General features: G+C 37.5%; 1 protein-coding gene across 6 annotated transcripts in view; it reads right to left on the bottom strand.

Annotated features, from left to right (window-relative positions):
- The window catches only part of Atp13a3 (ATPase 13A3), a 78,695-nt gene that overhangs the window by 34,830 nt on the left and 24,873 nt on the right, over positions 1 to 18,992 (bottom strand). For 5 of the 6 annotated variants that reach the window (XM_040750984.1, XM_040750986.1, XM_040750983.1 and 2 more), the window contains 14 exons: positions 18,241 to 18,341; positions 16,368 to 16,541; positions 15,590 to 15,772; positions 15,294 to 15,364; positions 13,560 to 13,640; positions 11,665 to 11,734; positions 9,860 to 9,994; positions 8,394 to 8,466; positions 5,707 to 5,838; positions 4,684 to 4,863; positions 4,425 to 4,582; positions 3,390 to 3,578; positions 1,940 to 2,001; positions 1,340 to 1,490 (listed from right to left, as the gene is read on the bottom strand). In XM_040750984.1, the coding sequence (XP_040606918.1) occupies positions 1,340 to 1,490; positions 1,940 to 2,001; positions 3,390 to 3,578; positions 4,425 to 4,582; positions 4,684 to 4,863; positions 5,707 to 5,838; positions 8,394 to 8,466; positions 9,860 to 9,994; positions 11,665 to 11,734; positions 13,560 to 13,640; positions 15,294 to 15,364; positions 15,590 to 15,772; positions 16,368 to 16,541; positions 18,241 to 18,291 (1,710 nt within the window). In that variant the 5' untranslated portion in view covers positions 18,292 to 18,341. The remainder of the gene's footprint in view (positions 1 to 1,339; positions 1,491 to 1,939; positions 2,002 to 3,389; positions 3,579 to 4,424; positions 4,583 to 4,683; positions 4,864 to 5,706; positions 5,839 to 8,393; positions 8,467 to 9,859; positions 9,995 to 11,664; positions 11,735 to 13,559; positions 13,641 to 15,293; positions 15,365 to 15,589; positions 15,773 to 16,367; positions 16,542 to 18,240; positions 18,342 to 18,992) is intronic. The other variant, XM_040750987.1, reaches the window with a different exon arrangement.

Raw genomic sequence — 18,992 nt, 5'->3', positions numbered from 1 at the left:
TTGTAGAAACATCCTATCTCAAAAAAAAAAAAAACAAACAAATAGGCTGAGCAAGCTCTGGGGCACAAGCCAGTATACAGTACTCTTCCATGGCCTCTGCTTCAGTTCCAACCTCCAGAAGTTCTGGTTTTGATTTCCTATACCAACTTCTTTAAATGATGGATGCCATGTGGAACCGTAAGCCCCCCCTAAGCTGCCTTTGGTCATGGTACTTACTATAACTACAGAAACACTAACCAAAACAGAAATGAGTACCAGGCTGTGGGGTATTGCTATGGCAGGCCTGATCATGTTTTGGGGAGGATTGTGGAAGGGCTAGAAAAGGCACTGAGTGGTGGGGGTCTATCTGTCTTGTGAAGATTCAACGGCAAGAAACAATTCTATCAAAGCCATTTATGCAATATTTTTGAATTAAGAAGCTGTGCTTCTGGTCATCTGGAGCATGCCTTTAGCATTCAGGAGACAGAGGCAAGCAGATCTCTGTGAGCTCAAGGTCAGCCTGGTCTACAACAGCCAGATCTGTTACACAGAGAAATCCTGTCTCAAAAACCAAAACAAAATAAAAAGACCAGAACCACTGAAGTGGAACCTTTGCTAGGACAACTGATGCTAGTCAGCTGGGGCTAAGGAATTAGCAGTGATTAAAGAGACCAGAATCACTGAAGTGAAACCTTCTGGGACTATTTCCTCAGGGTCAGCACACAATATAGCCCCGGCTGGGCAAGGCTGCATCTCATGCTGGTATCCCACATTGGTAACATGTTAGAATCATGTAGATAACTTGTTTGGAAGGCATGAAGGGGATCAGGAAGAGCAGCTGAGGCTTGGCACTGTGTTGGAGCTGAAGTCTTGGGGGAGAGGCAGGGAGAAGTGATAAAAATATACAGCCTAGCACCACATAAACAGAGTGTAAGGGTGATGGGGGAAGTCCTGTGTATGTGTCAATAAAGCACTATTGGCCTATAGGGAAGCAAGATAGGTGGGACTAGGAGTCCAGGAGGACTCTGGGTAGGAGAAACACAGAGAGTCAACATGTAACCGCCATAGAGGTAAGAAGCACGGAAACTTTTCTCCGGTAAGAGAAATACTTAGACGAGAAACAAGCAAGACCAATAGCGTCATAATTAATACAGCGTCTTGTGTGTTATTTGGGGACTACAACGCGGCAGAGCTCAGACGACTGGTGGGGACAAACCAAAGCAGCAGACAAGAAAAAGGCTCTCGCCAATACTTAGGAGTTTGTAAAAGCAGGAGGATATCCTCAGCTATACATATAGCTGTGCTTAAGATGGGCCTACAACACACAAAAACCCTGTTATAACAAGAAGGTAAAACTTACCCATCCAATGGCTTCAAACATTTTCAAATCGAGTGGGTCACCAGAAAGAATGCCTTCAATTTTTGTAAGTGAATGACAAGTAGCCATGCAAGCAACAAACTGAGATTTTACCAACATCTCACTGCAAACATTGTCTTCTGGCAAAAGAAATCTAAACAGAGAATACATACTGAATTAGGTTAGTAAATCTCTAGACTCAGTCCAACATTCTAACACACCTTTTCAGGTTTGTAATTAAAATTAAAAAAAAAAATCAAGCTAGGTCTGGTAGAGAGGTGGCATCAGGGGAAGCAATGCGACAGAGGGATAAATTAGAACAAAGCAAAATACATATGAATAAAAAAGCCATAATGAAATCTATTTGTATGCTAACTGAAAAACAGTTAAAGACAGCTCAGCTTGGGATAAAGGTGCTTGTCCCAAACACCTGATGTGCTACCATGTCTGACAACCTGAGCCTTAGTTCCAGCCCCACATGCTAGAGGACAGGAATCCACTCCTACAAATTGTGCTCTGACTACATGCCCACACCTGCCTACATACACACCATAAATTTTAAATGATATCTGAAGCATATATATAAATCTAGCTAATATTTACCGGGTATTTTCCACTCGCTGAATTCCCCACAGATCTAAACCATCTTCAGTAAGAGTTCCAGTCTAAAATAAAAAAGTACACATGCACAATGTAAGGACAATACCTCACAAAAAAGAAAATAAAATATTAAGACTCAAATCAATAACAACTATGCTACATATACACAATGGGGAGACAGAAGCTCGTAATTGCCAGGGAAACTGTACAACAGCACTTGCACTATGACTCCTTCAAGTACAAGAAGGCACCTACCTGCATTAACTAACTACATTTACTCATGTACCAACACTATAAACAAAATGTACCAGTTAACCTACCTACCCACCAAAAACAAGCAGCATCTGTAGATGTAATGGTAGAACAGCACAGATTAGGGGGCAAGCTAATAGTTAAAAAAAATGGTTGAGGATTCAATAAAATCAGACATTAAAAATGTATATATATACACGAGTAATTAAAAAAAATCACAGTACATATATATTCATAGAGGCTATTCCTATCACATCAGAATTACCTAAAAATACAAAAGACCATATAATCTCACTAATGTATCTTAAGAGTTTAAAATTTTTTTAAATTAATTTCTTTTATATGTATGGCTGTTTTATCTGCATATACATCTGTTCATCCTATGCATGCCCTAGAGGCTAGAAGAGGGCACCAGATCCCCTGGAACTGATGTCATAAAAGGTTGTGCAGTACCATGTGGGCGTTGTAGATCAAACTCAGGTTCTCTGGTCCTCTCTGCAAGAATAGTCAGTGCTCTTAAACACTGAGCATCTCTCACACCCATATATCTTAACTTTTATTACTAGCAGATACTGAGGCAGAGTCCATGTTGCCAGATGGCCTAGAACTTGTGGGCTCAAGCTACCATCTTGCCACACTTCCCCCAGATGCTAAAACGACAAGCATATGTATCCTTGAAAAATGTGGGGGAAAGGGAAGCTGGAGGTGGCTCCCTGGGTTAAGAATATGGGCTACTCTTCCTTAAGACATGGGTTCAATTTCCCAGCACCTATGTGGTAGCTAGAAGAGGGGTCCTCTTCTAGTCTGTGGGCACTGAACACGTGTTATATAGACAAAGATGCAGGCCAAATATGAAGCAGATTAAACAAACAAACACATAAGTAATGAGCAAGGGGGCCAGGCACAATGGTGCATGCCTTTAAGCCCAGCACTCAGGAGGGCAGAGGAACGCAGATTTCTGTAAGTATGAGACGGTCTTGGTGTGCACAAAAGAATTTCAAGCCAACAAGGGCTATATAGTGAAAACCTGTATCAGGAAAGTGAGGGGAAGAGTGGAGAAAAAAATATTTCAAAATCTGCACATGCTAAGTAACTGGGGAAGTGGGAAAGTACAGAAACATTAAAAATAAAGGCAGGTTAGTTAATTCATAAAGTAAATGTTTTAAAAGTAACACAATAATGATTATGAAGCCAAACCAACCTTGTCAAAGCAAACAAGATTCAGCTGTCCACAGATATTGATCCTTTGGGGACTGATACAGAAAATCCCAACCTTTTTCAGCCTTCTCTGAGCATATACAATTCCAGCAGTCATTGCAGCAGGAAGTGCAGGTGGTACAGTAATCGTAATGATATCAAGAGACTTAATAATTATTTCCTGAACTTCTTTCTACAATTAACATAAAAATAAACATCAAACTCACAATATTTACCAATTTAATGAAAAAATAAACATTATTATTTTGTATTTATGTAAGTATATACATCCATATTATTGACATAATTTCTTTATTCAAAGATTTTCACAGGCATATAAATGGTAGCCTAGCATGTTTAAGGCCCTAAGCTAAAACCCCAATGCTTGGGGAGAATTCTTAATCAACTAAAGATTCAATCAGCTATCCAATGAACTGACAGCTAAAGGAGACAAGTATGTATTCTTAGGAATACTTGTCTCATTCTAACAACTTGCATTCTTCATATGACTACCTTCAAATCAAGTATCTGATACACTCTCTCATCCTACAAGCAACTGGACAGTCTCTCCAGCAGCTAGGAAAAAAAAAATCAGGCATGGTCTCTTACATGTGCCTTCAATTAAGTGTTCAGAAATTTTGGTAAGCCAGGAATGGTGGTGCACACCTGTAATCCCAGCACCCTAGAGGCAGAGTTAGGAACAGAACATAGCTAAATAAACATGACATGTTTTTATTGTATATATTATTTTAATTTATTCTATAAGTAAGAAAAAGCTTTTTTGATGAATGCTTCACATCACATAAATGATAATGCTATGATGGAAATGTTCTATACTTGCGGGGGTTTTGTTGTTGAGACAGGGTCTTGCTATATAACCCAGGATGGCCCAGAACTTCCAATTTTCCTGCCTAAGCTACCCAATATATTTTTGCTTTCTAATATAATAGATACCAGTGTCATAGCTTGCTTTAGTATTAAAATTAACTTCAACCACATGTGAAATAATTAAGAAGCAAACATATCAAAAGTTACATACCTTATTTAAAATGCTATTGATGATTGTGTAGATAAACCCAATGCCAGCCACCACCACAAGACACAGCAGAAACAAGTAGGCATCTCTATAGAGTTTAAAATCAGTTGGCTTGGGATACAGTATAGAACGAACAAGCTGTCCTTTGGAAGTACTAAATCCTTTCAAAAATTAAAGAGAAAAATTACTTATATCTTTACCTTCCCAATCAGAATCTCTCTATAAATATCCATAGGTTTCAAATTCAAGAGTTGTTATCTACCTGTTCTAACTACTATGGCTTTCACAAGTTCTCCAGTGTAGAAACGAGTCTGAATAACAGTCGTCCCACAAAACAGAGTATGCCGCTTGTGTGTCTCTGGACTGTAATATTCCTCCCCAGTTCCTTTTACATCCACTGAAGGATTTGGCAAGTTAGTCTTTGTCACTGGAACACTTTCCCCTGTTAAGAAAATCAAATGTTAAAGGAAAACTTAGAAAAAAGTGGAATATTTTAAAATTAATAGTACTCCTTATAATATTTAGTAACTGCTGTATATATGGACAACATGGTATAGATAATCAGCTTTTTGTCCATCAATTGGTTCACTGAGAAATACCAAGCTGTTTCCCACAGTAATTCAGAGTGATTTCATAATTCAGAAATAATGCCTGCCATTATCTGAAAATTGTTTTTACTGACCTTCAAAAAACTCAAAAACGAAAGAACACATTCTTAAGAACAGAGATAAAAACACTGTTACTTTCGGTAACCAGTGATGTCATGACATCACCACTAGACAGAAACACACCATAGTAACACAGAAAATTTGAGCAAGGGAGAAAGAAAAAGTATTATAAGGGTCTTTCTTTTTGTAATTTAATTCTCTATAGCATTCACATTTCTTTCAAAGAGTGTATAAATATATGTTACACTGTGTTTTCAGTCTCAAAATATAGTATGTAGGAAATAATATCTAGCCAGATTTAAAAATCCACAATTTAAAAACCAAAAGATCTACTTCTAGACTGTGAATTACTCCCACTTTTCACACAGTTGCAATCTCTGTAGGTACAGACTTCTTTCATCTTCCCTTACTATAAACTTTTTCCCTATGTCCAAGGAGTGGCAAGAAGCAGGTCCAGGAATGTGGTCGATACCAAAACATTACTTAGCACTAGTTTTTAGCTCAGAATGTAGTAGTCTACTCATACATACAAAATCACTATCAGAAATGATATGATTTTGAAAAAGTGTAAACTTAATACTATCATAAACACTAGCCATACTGGTGATTCCATTTACCTGTTAACATGCTTTCATTCACAATGCAAGTACCATTAATAAGTACTGCATCACAAGGCATGACTGTCCCATTTAATGGAATGATCATGACATCTCCCGGCACAAGGTCTGTAGAAAAGATTTCTTCTATTTCTGATTTTGAAAAAAAAAGTTAGAAGAAATTATTCTTTAATTTGGAATAAAAACACAACAAATAAACAAATGATAATCAAAAGTCTCCTGCCCTCAATAATCTACTGATACAGTGGGTTAATACCAAAACTGTATCACATGGAGAGTCCCAACAGACTACATTAACACAGCCATCAAGGCTGGAAAGATGGCTAGGTTTAGGGTCACTGGCTAAATTTTCCATGAGACCTGAGTTCAATTCCCAGCACCAACATGGAGGCTTACAACTATCTGTAACTCCAGTTCCAGGGAATCTGATACTATATTTGGGCCTCCATAAGCACCAGGCAGTTTGTTTCCTGACAAGACGTTGACTCAGCACAGGTAATAGCACGCCCTCACACTTCCATACTCCTGTCAATCACCAACTCTGGCTATCTGCCATCTTAAAATAATTGCATAAGTCTACACAAGAAATTCTGCTGAAGCCGGCGTTTGTGGCACATACCTTTAATCCCAGCACTCGGGAGGCAGAGGCAGGAGGATCTCTATAAATTCGAGGCCAGCCTAGTCTACAGAGCGAGTTCCAGGACAGCCTTCAAAACAATACAGAGAAACCCTGTCTCAAAAAACAAAAACAAACAAACAAACAAAACAAAACAAAAACAAAAAGAAATTCTGCTGAAACAGGCCAAATGAATTTAGATTTCTTAATTCCACAGAAACTAAAGGAAACATGAAAAATTTACCATGCTTTTTTCTTTCCAGAGGTATTCTTTTCCTACTGCAATTTATGTCTCAACTCCTCTCAATGTTTTAGTCTTTTAAATAATTAAAAATACAGTAAGCGCCGGGCGGTGGAAGCGCACGCCTTTAATCCCAATACTCGGGCAGAGGCAAAGGCAAGCAGATCTCTGTAAGTTCGAGACCAGCCTGGTCTACAAGAACGAGTTCCAGGACAGTCTCCAAAGCCACAGAGAAACACTGTCTCGAAAAACAAACAAACAAAAAAATACAGCAAGCTAAATTGATTAAAAATATAATATCGCTTAATTCATTATTTCCCTGAAAATTGAAATCTCAGCATTTGAAAGGATGAAAAGCAGGAAGATAATGAATTTGAGTCCAGCAAGACCCTCTCTCGGGTCTCTGAACGTGTAGATTTAAAAACCTTCAAGCAGGGTGTGATGGCTCTTCCCTGAAAAAGTACCCCAACTATTAGGCTGTCTAGCAATCTTAAGAATTTTTGTAGCAGCAAGATCAAAGGTTCAAGGTCATCCCTGCTATATAACAAGGTCTAGGCCAGCCTGTGAGACTATAATACAGAAACAAAACACACACACACACACACACACACACACACACACACACACACACACACACACACACACACACACACAAACTTTAAAAAGAAACAAAGAATTAATAAGATGGCAGCAAGTGTGGCAGATTCTGGTGAGAGAAGGAAGTGACTGGGCAGGAAGCGAGGAAGACTGCATCACTGGGCAGGAGGGGGGAAGAATATGGAAAATATGAAAAATGAAGACTGATTTTGAACTCTGGAGAAAACGAAGTGGCTACTGCCTCCAAAGACCATGATATTATGCTATCCTTCACTTCTCAGTATCTCAGACAGCTTAAGTGTTCCATGCACCTTCCTTCCTACAATCATTGCTTCCTTTTTACTATGCCCCATGTAACACAAACATCCACCTACCCAGCTGTATAGATCTGAGACCTCACTTTCAATTATCACCAAATCTTGTTCAATGCCCACATTTCAACCCCATGTCCTTTCTTGCTAACTCTACAACCCTGTTCTTGATCCAGGAGATGCCTTCAGCACTACTCCCTGATAAGCCAGTCTAAACATGGAAGCCAGAATTACTGGGGTTTTTGTTTGTTTTGCTAACAGCAAACAGGATGCTATCTGCTTAAAGCCCTTTAAAAGAAAACAGTCTTAACTTCAGGCCCCTGGGTGTTTAATATCCTCTCCTTCTTGTCGTACAACTAATTCCTCACCTGTCTTTAATTTGGCTAACTGAAATAAATAGTCATTCTTAGACTTCAAAAAATCCACCCTGAAGACTTAAAGCACTAGTATTAAGTGCTCACTGTGCCCTCACAGCACTCACCACTCTTTGCCGATGGTTATCATGCTTCCCTAGAGCTCAGCAAATTGCCTCTACACGATACAAAACGATACTCACAACGTTACGTAAAGGAATGAACTGCCCACAAATCCAGGAATCTAAATGTGTATTTTCAATTCTGAAGGAGAAAGAAGGGAAGAAGGGAAAGGAAGAAGAAATAATAATAGGGCTGGTGAGGTGGCACAGAGTAAAGGTGCTTGCCACCGAGCCTAATGACCGTAATTCAATCTCAGGATCCATGTGGTAGAAAGAGAAGGGATTCCCATGGGTTGTTTTCTGATTTCCATACATGCCACTGTACACACATGCAATTAAATAATGCAATTTGCAAATATACATATACACATACAAAACGGTCATACTTCACACATGAACAAGTTTTGTGTTCATTCACTTTTTTCAAACTTCTTTGGAATTACTTACCTTCATTTACTCTACACACTGAAACTCTCACAGTACTATGAGTTGCCACCATGTCATGTAACATAACATATTGCTGAAAGAAAAAAGAAATTAAAATAATAAAAATCTGGTCTCGATACTTGAAAACAAAGAAAGTTCAATTACTGTGATCTTTTTTTTACTGTTCTGCCTACATAAAAGGTCCAAAGTCAAGAGATAAGGAGATGATTCCATGGCTAAGCGCTTGCTACTTGTGGTTTGAATGAAAATGGTCCTCATAGGCCCATAGGGAGTAGCACTATTGGGAGGTGTGGTCATTCGGGTTTCAAATGCTTAAGTTATACCCAGTGACTCTCTCTTCCTGCTACCTGCTGATCCAGATGTAGAACTCTCAGCTACCTCTCCAGCACCACATCTGCTTGCATGCTACCATGCTTCCTGCCATGGACTAAACATCTAAACTGTAAGTCAGCCCCAATTAAATGTTTCCTTTACAAGAATTGTCATGGTCATGGTGTCTCTTCACAACAATAGAACACTAAGACTTGACTCAAGTTCAGATCTGAGCACCTATGTGAATGCTAAGTGGGCATGGCGGCCTGCCTATAATCCCAGCACTCAAAAGGCAAAGACGGGATTCCTAGAGCACGCTGGCTAGCTAGACTAGTTGAGCTCTAGGTTCAACTGAAATCCTACCTCAGTGAATAAGGCAGAGAACAATCCAAGAAGAAAGATATCAAAATGAGGTTTCCAGGCACAACTACACTCACTTACATGTGAACACATTCATGTACATACCCAAAAGTTAGGAATCTAAGAATTACTGCTTTAGCTCAAAACAAAGATATACTTTAAATCAGGCAGCCTTGAAAACTATTTTTTCAACACTTCAGTCTTTAATATGCAGATCCAGATGCCAACAACTTCTGAATAATCATCTTGTAACTGATTATACAAACATCTAAGAGTGTAGGTCAGAGAGCATGTGTAGTTTTAGGTTCAAACTCCAGTAGCACAAAAAATAAATATTTGATCCCTCCCATGCCCTCTCTGCCTCCCCAACTTAAGAAAAAAGCCAGGGCTGAAGAGATGGCTTAAGTGTTAAGATCACTGCCTACTCTTCCACAAGACCCAGGTTGATTCACATCACACACATAGTTGCTCACATCTTCTGTAACTCTAGTCCCAGAGGATCCAATTATCTTTTCTGGCCTTTGCAGGCAACAGGGACACACTGACATAATTGCAGGCAAAACACCAGTACACATTTAAAAAAATTTCCAAGGGCCAAGCATAAAGCAGGAGGATTGGTTAGCTATAAAGGCTACCCTAGCTACCTTGTCTAAATGAACAAACGAAAGATTTGTATGTGTACTTATGCAAATATAACATTAAATGTACTTTATACCAAGTACTATGTATCCTGCAAACCTTACAAGTTATTACACAATGAAAATGTATTTCTGAAATACATAATACTGACTTACCTTCCTAATGGAATACAGTGAACTTATAATGGACACTATGGACATAATCACAATGGCTAGAGCATAGTAATAATATTCATCAATGCTCCACAGGATAACACTGAACAGCTGGAAAATGTAAAATGGGTTGAGAACCTTTAAAAAAAAAAAAAGACAAATTAACCATAAAAAATGGAGTAAGATATGTATAAACAGTAAATTCTCCGCAACTTCACTAGATCAATAAATAAGCACAACCAAAGGATGAGCTCTGTATTATTTCTTCCCATTACATACTAAAATTTGAGCCAATAAGCTTAAATTATTTGCATTCATTTAGATTCATGGCAAACCCAAATACAGATTCAACTAGAAAAAGCAAACCTGTAGGAATTTAGGTGTTCTGCATTATACTTTGTTAAAGTAAATTTATTGGTAATAAATTCTGTGTTCTGGGCTAAAACATAAAAGCTTTTATCAAACAGAACTAATGTTTGCTTTGTAATGAACTTAAAAGAAATTTACTTACATTTCAAAAGTTCATTATGACATATAAAGAAAAGATAATATGTGATAAGATGAGGAAACTGTTTTGTTATCTCAAAGGAAACATCTCAGAATTTAGTCTCGAATAAAAGACTCTAGAAAGCCCTGGTGATGAATTTTATGAAATGGTATTTCATCTTCCTTAATTTTCTCCCAATGTCTTTACAACTGCTAGTTTTGTGCTTTTCAAAGCACTTTCAAGTATGTAATATCATTTTACTCAAACCCAAATGAAACATTAAGAAACCATTCCAACTTTATCCATAAAGGAGAAGCAGGTAGAAATGTTTTTCTTAAAAAGAAAAAATAAGGGCTGGAGAGATGGCTCAAAGGCTAAGAGCACTGACTGCTCTTCCAGAGGTTCTGCGTTCAATTACCAGCAACCACATGGTGGCTCACAACCATCTGTAATGAGATCTGGTGCCCTCTTCTGGCGTGCAGACATACATGGAGGCAAGATGTTGTGTTTATAATAAATAAATCTTTAAAAAAAAGAAAAGAAAAAATCAAAGATAGCTACTAATACTCTCAAAGTATGGGGCTTCCTAAATTTACTTATTTATTTATATTGGTTTTTAGAGGCAGTGTTTCTCTGGATAGCACTGGCTGACCTGGAATTCACTCTGTAGACCAGGCTGGCCTCAAACTCACTGAGAGATCATCATCTACCTGCCTTTGCTGCCCAATGCTGGGATTAAAGGAGTTCACCACCAGAGCCTAGAACTTTTTTTTATCCTAAACCCTTTAGTCAGTACACTAAACTATGTTTGCAGGCAGCATTAAATGGCTACTCTAAGAAACTGGTGGAGAACAAATCATATTTCTAGTAAAGTATCCACCCAATACAAGTTTTTATCTATTGCCAAAAACCAGAACAAAAAGGACTGGCAAGCCTTCCTCTGCTAAGCAGTTACTCACCAACTTCCTTTAGTCATAATCCTTTATTCATACAGATAAGGCAGTTATAATGAACCCTCACTGCAAGAACATGCTTCCTTTCATTTCCAATATGAAGTGAAGAAAGGAACAAAGGGAATGAGAAGTTACATACACTTGTAAGACAGGAGAAGATTTATACGTGATACATAAACATGAGAAAAGAAATCTATATAATAAAAATAAAAACTACATACTCCCATTTTAGAAAAACAATTTTTTCCTATTTTTACTTCCCAAGTAAAATATAAAGCAAAATCAAGGAGTAGAAAAACAATATATTCTTATACATGACTCTTTCCCAATTGATGAATCTACTGTTGAGTTATATACGGCAGTCTTACCTCTTTAATTAGAAGCTTAAAAACAGAAGGCACTTTCACAGCAATTTCATTTACTCCATAAAGCAACTTTCTATGACAGAAAAATACAATAACTGTATTAAAGCCAATCGTGCTTAGATGTGGTTTTAAAATAGTATGTTTCATGACTAAAGTTCTCCACTTTAAAGTAAAAAGGCTGCTGCTGAGTGGTGGTGGCACAGGCCTTTAATCCCAGCACTCAGAGAGCAGAGGAAGGAGGATATCTGTGAGTTTGAGGCCAGCCTGGTCTATGGATGGAGTTCCAAGTTAGCCAAGGATACACAAATACACACACACACACACACACACACACACACACACACCCTGTCTCAAAAGAAAAAAAAACTAAATAAAATTTAAAAAGCTATCTATGCTATTTAAATCAAAGAAGTCAATAATAGTATCCAAACTTTTAGCAGTTTTCATCATTTTGAATTCCATTTTTACTATGACAAGCATCTTTCTGACTAGTCAATAATCATGTAAGCAAAACACTCACTTTGTTATGTCCAGACTGTCCTGAAACTTACTATACAGCTCAGGCTTCCTTCAAACTCACAGAAATCCTCCCAAATGCTGGAATTACAGGTGTAAGTCACCATAATTGACTAAAATGCTCTTCTTGACAGAGGAAAAACAGAGAGAGGTTTTTACTTTTATGTCATATGTTCTGCCTACCCGTGTCCATGCATCATATGCATGCATACCCAAGGAGGCCAAGAGAGAACACTGGATCTTCTGGAACTGGAATTACAGACAGCTGTAAACTGCCACATGGGGGCTAAAAGCCAAATCCAGGTCCTCTGAAGAGCAGTAAGTGCTCTTAACCACCAAGACATCTTCTACAGTCCCAGACAAGGCAAACTGTACTAAGATTTAAATAGATTACAACTAACTTTGTAAGAAATTAAATACATTTGAAGAATTTTACCCTACTTTTTTTCTAGAGAATAATACTTAACTAAGGAAGTTCATTTCAAAACACTGCCCATTTGAAATCTTTCAGAAAACAACCCTTTCTTAAAGTTGCTTAGAGGCTGGGGATGCTGTCCTACTAACAGAGTCGCTGCTAAAACCATGCACAAGGCCCTGGCTTCAGTTCCAAAGGACTGCATATGCCAAGCATTGTGTGGTGCCTCCCTGGAAGCCCAGCGCTTGGGAAGGAAATCCAAGATCAGGAATTCACATCCAACCTTAGCTACACATTAAGGCCTTGTCAAAACAAAACAGGCGGCCCCTCAGTGTAGAATATAGAGTGCTTGCCTAGCCCAGGGCCCTGAATTCTACCCTATCCCTGGTCCCACTAAAACCTTAGATTCTTCATTTTAATCTCTTGTAAAAGTATGCTTTCTGTGCTGTTGTAATTATAGCCTTTTATAAGGTGTTAAACCTGAATGAATTTTTGTTCAAACATTGAAAAACACATTACAACCCAAAAATTTATCTTTAACACACTAGCACATTTTTATACTTTATAACACACAAAAAAAGCATGGCTCCCTGTTTAGTTTCATGGTGGAAAATCCCACCTCATGCTTACAATTCCATTTCTGCTAATTTACAGAACACACTATTATCTTACGTGTGACTGAGGGTGACACTCCACCTATGACAACACATCCCAGTTTCAGAGACAGGAAAATGTGGGAAATTTTGCATCTTAGAATTGATGAAATATTAAAACTTTAGGGATATTAGCTTAACATGTTTATAATTCTCAAACTAATGGAGTTTTGCTCAAATTCTCAGTAAAGGCACAACTAACAGTATTGCTGTTTTATTTAAGTACCTATATTATATGGTAGAGAGTTGGCTGAATACACACTTCTAAATTTAGGAATTTTGAGAACAGATCTACTGTAGTTGGATAAAATTACCTGTAGGCATGCATCCCCTTTGTCAGTCCTGCACTATGCTTTTCATAAATTGATGTACAAGAAACACCTTCATCCAGTCCCCTAAATAAATCCAAAGTTTTAACTTTAAACAAAGTTTAAAATATCCAAATTTATTAATGCCTCATTTTGCTATATGCGTGATTTTTAAAACTATAACTTCCTTACAAACTTCTGAGAAATGCTTAACAACAAAAATATAAATCACGAGAATTTTAAAAACTCAAAGTCTAACAATAATGAATGGTCAAGGACTCACACATACCTATGTCATCCACTATATTTGTCATGGCTCTAAATAATACTATATAAATAAATGTACATAGTAGCATTATCCCTTAACAGTTTGCAAAGCTTATGAGTCAATAATCAAACTAATAAAATTTGAGATAAAATGTAACTAATAAGAATCAAAAATAAAGACTTTTTTAGTTTTATCCCATTTATATTATTAGCTTTAAATTAAGAAATCATATTCACTTTCTTCCACAATGCACCAATATAAATACTTTCCTGAACTAGTTTCAAAGTATAGAATTTACAATCATAAATGTCTAAGACCTAGAACAATCCTAACTAGGATCCAACTAACATCTGCTTTCCCCCCAAAAAAACATTATACTTATTTTAACTGGTACCAGCCAAATATCTCTAAACCAAAGAGAATTAAACGTGAATCTACTTATTCTCTACATTTTACATATAGAAAAGCTAAGCTTTATAATTTGTTGGTATCATTAGGGTAAGTTTAAATTTTACAAATTTCAATGGCTGACAGAGACCAAAAAAAAACAACTGTATTAGACATCTTCCCACCAGAGCTGACAACTTCTCCAGAATACAGTACAAAGACAGACTAGCAACTAAGTATTTAACAAGACTTCAGGACATTGGCATTTTTCCTTAAAGCAATGGTTCTTCAACCTTAGAACCAGGTATGAGAAAACCATCAGGCCCATTCCAGAACATTGTAATTCTTTAGTATTTCAAGTAAGCATTTCAGTTATTAATGTAAACATTTTTGATTCTTGTTTTTACTGTTAAGACTTACAAACTTCTTTGGCATTCAAAAAAACTGATATTTAATGAGTGTTTAAAAATAACAGGACAGGAAATTGGACACAAAATGAGCAAAATAACAAAACCTCCATCTTTCACAGAAAGTCTAAACCATAGCTTTTATACAACTTTTGAAAATACACACAAAATAAATTAAGGGATTATTCCAATTTGTCCTATCCAGTGCTCTTTTTCTCATCAAGACAGTAAAATTTTCTAACTATGTATAACATGGTTCTCTGATTACAGAGGAAGAAATAATTCAGAATTCTAGAGAAAAGCATAGGGGTTGGCGTGTAGGGCTCAGTGGTAGAGTCACTGGCTATCAGCATGTGTGAATCCCAAACTCAATCCTAAACTCAGTGCACACCAAAAATAAAGCAAAACAATAACCACAACAATCAAGTAGAAACCCAAGCTATGAGTATACTCAAATTCTTCATGCACTTCAGCCTCTCTGGCTGGGATCACTGGCATGTACCAGAGCCAAGCGCTTAGCTTTCTCCTAAACTTTATGTGTTTCCAAGGTACAAGTTGTAGGGGAGACTTACTTTTAGTAAGTGAAAAAAAGTAATAAAACAAGTAAGATACAGTCTCTTTTACTAAAGCATTTTCAAGATATTCACAGTATATTCCAAGCAAAAGAAAGATACTTACTTTAAGAAATCAAAATTGTGAATGGTATCATTCCAGAAATATTTTATGCTATGGTGGGTGAAATAACGCATCTGTAGAACACACATAAATATTACATCAAAAGGCTTATCTTCAGTTCTTATAACACATCATTTGTTTCTATTAAACCTAAAGTTTTATTTAGTGGCAGATATTTTACAAAGCATGTAATTTTATCTCAAGCAGTAACTACAAATGCATAATTATGATCTACCTTTGATAATGTAGAATGTTAACTATATTTTTTTTCAAAGAATCTTTGATGCTCATCACAGTACCTGTTGTGACTGAGTCTGTGAGTATTTATTCATCTCGAATCTATCTTCTTCATTCAGATTCTCAGTTAAATGAACAGCATGGCCATTAGAAACTTTATTAACTGAAGATTTTACATTAAAATTTGGTTGATTTTCTAGATGAAGAAAGCGAATTTTTGCACAAAACCACATTTTAAATTCGTCCTTAGAAGAAAGGGAGGAAGGTCAAGTTAATTATGCATATTAAATAACTGCCTGTATTTTTAAGTAAGTCCTACTAGTTAAAAGTTTAGTTATCTCTTGCCGAGGAAGTATCATTTCCTATTTATTTAACATGAAAAATTTCTGATCAACTCTATAGCACACTACCAGTACAATTATCAACAGATTACTTAAAAGTTAACAATATCTTAATTTAATTAACATATATACTGAACATTAACTATTTATTACATCTTCTTATAAAATGTTTTCAACTAGGGTTCTAAACAAATTGCTTAAGATGTAACATCACACAGTCAATAACTGGCCTAGTCAATGAGGGGTCTGGTCTATCTATAGTCCTAAAGGGCAGACCTTTAAAAGACAACTATCTAACACCCTAGTCATGAAGAGCTGTAAGATAGCCTCATCAGATTTAAGATTCTTTTTAACCTAATCTCTGGACCAATATTCACAAAGCCATAACTAAGAAATACTAAACATTGCCAAGTTCCAGTGGCTTATTGTGAACAATTTACACACAGTCACTATTTTTCCTTAAACAATCAGCTACCAGTAAACATGTGCATGAACTTACAGTAGTCCTGAGCAGCACCACTTCACAGTCTTTAACTGCAGCTCTAACACATGTGGCTTTCACTCGCCACTCAGGCATCCAGTAGAGGAGGAGGAGGAGAAAACCACCAGTACAAATCACTCCTACAGAAACCACTGCAAGCTTCCACCGGCATAAGTTATAGCCATGTATCTCCTGAACAGAAATGGCAATCACATGATTAATGAGCAAATGATAAGGCAGATAAACTAAAACTTGTTTCTAAGATACACAGTAAGTCATATATATATTTGTATGCATATGAATGTTTTACCTATGTGTCTGTCTGTATACCTTAGACCAGAAGGGGCTCTGGATGACCCGTTAGGGAGTTACAATTAGTTGAAAGCCTCCATGCTGAGAATCAAACCTCTAGAAGAGCAGCCAGTGCTCTTAACCACTGAGCCAACTCTCCAGCCCCATTCCTTGTAACTTTTATCATTTCATTCTTTTTTAAATAGGTTTTTACAGAATAATGTTTTTATTCTACAACCATTTCAGAACATATCAGTGTTTCTTATAGACTCTCCCATCCAGTTTCCTCTGACCCTAACCTAACATCTGGTGCTTCTGTCAAAACCACACTGCTCCACTAGTATCAACTACACTCAGTGCCATGATGTGACCAGTTTTTCTACTTAGATCTTGTTTCCTGATACTACATTCACTGACTCAATTGAGATGGCTCAGACATTAAAAGTGCTGGCCATGACACAGTCTCACACTTACTTATGATCCTCCTCTGCCTCTGCCTTCTGCATCTAGGAATTCAAAATATTACCATGTCCAGCACCATATTATGTTTAGATGGTTTGTTTGTTTTTTTAAGTGACTTGCTAACTGTTCCAATACCACTGCAATTGATTAACTTCACTTCCTAACTCAAATTATTTTAAATATTCCTGAGTTCGACCCACAGTGGCTATCAAATATAACATTTCAAACTGCTGAAGGTCTTGTTTAGTATAAATTTCAAATAAGTACTGGAAATTTTTGTTTATCCTTTGCCAACATCCTTAACTTGGTGGTAACATATGCCTATGATCTCAGCACTTGGGGGAGGCTGCTAAGTCAGGGAGGGCTGGGAGTCTGAGGTCAGCTTGAGCTATATCTATCAAGGAGAAAACTTTATTCATTATTTTAAAAGCATCTATTTTACCAGACAAAAATTGAGAAATTTTTGTTTTAATTAAGCTTATTTTTCAACTTTATAAACCACAAACAGAAACCTTTTCTTGAGAAACCAGCAAGATGTATCAGAGAATAAATATGCTTGTCAGGCATGCCTGCTGACTTTGTGGGTCTACAGTCCACAAAACTCCTAAAAGTTGTCTTCTGACCTCCACCACATGCACACATGTACCTACATGTGGACACAAAAATAATAAAACATACTTTTTTACATTTAAAAAAAACAAACAAACAAGCTGGGCAGTGGTGGTGCACCCCTTTAATCCCAGCACTCGGGAGGCAGAGGCAGGCGGATCTCTGTGAGTTGGAGACCAGCCTGGTCTACAAGAGCTAGTTCCAGAATAGCCTCAAAAGCCACAGACAGACAGACAGACAGACAGACAGACAGACAGACAGACAGACAGACAGACACACACACACACACACACACACACACACACACACACACACACACGCGCGCGCGCGCGCGAGCACATGGGCACAAACACACAACCTTAGCTGGGATACAAAAATGCAGATGTATGCTTTGTGTGTAGGTGTTTCACTAGGGATCAAACCTAGAGCTGCAGGACAGATGCTCTACCACTAGGTTGTACCCCGGTCTACATTGGTTTTTCTTTAATTGTATCTTCTTACTTCCGAGGAAATTATGAAAACTAGTTACCATTTCATCTTCTTGACCCTTGTTAATAGTCTTCCTTTCTTCTTTGTCCATTTCTACAGTGGCTTGAAAGGTGCTGTGCTTCACACAACAGGTGAAGATAACTGCAGGAAGAAAAGAAACAAGTGTTGGCTTTCTTTCAAAACAGATCTTGGCTACCCCCCAGAATTAGATGCTAGTAAAACCCCACTGCTGATGACAACACAAAGAGAACTGAGCTGGAAACCATCTCTCTGTAGATAACTTTCCTTCCTAATGCCAGATGGGGCTAGATATACAAGCTGCTACTGGAGAAAAGTCATCAATAGTCTTACTCAGATGTGGACTCTGCACTACAATGCCAAACTGTCAGGCAACATATCCACATGGGTACAATAGGGTCATGATTGTTAAGTACATACCAACTACTTTCTGATTGGATTTGGGGCCGTTCCATAGGAACCTGGACCAAAGCCCATTGCTGGGGAAGTCTCAGGCTGTGGGGAGAATAAACCTATTCTTGTTCACACTTTTCAAATATTTATGCTTATACCCATGGAGTATTGCTACTGTTAACCTTGGACAGAGAAACTTCTACAGTTAATAAAGAGACTCATAACTGGTAGTAGAATAAGTAACTGTTGAGAGCTCAGCCCTAAACACAATTCTGTATTACTCCCCCAATGGTCAAGGAACGTCATTATAGAGAGCAGAGGGAGGGGGAAAAAAATGGGGAGGAACACTGTGAAATGCTGTCCTCTGCACATGACATAACA

This window comes from Mesocricetus auratus, unplaced genomic scaffold, assembly GCF_017639785.1.
Source record: "Mesocricetus auratus isolate SY011 unplaced genomic scaffold, BCM_Maur_2.0 Super-Scaffold_100008, whole genome shotgun sequence".
In the NCBI taxonomy this organism is placed as follows: domain Eukaryota; kingdom Metazoa; phylum Chordata; class Mammalia; order Rodentia; family Cricetidae; genus Mesocricetus; species Mesocricetus auratus.
This window is presented reverse-complemented; position numbering and strand designations above follow the sequence as displayed.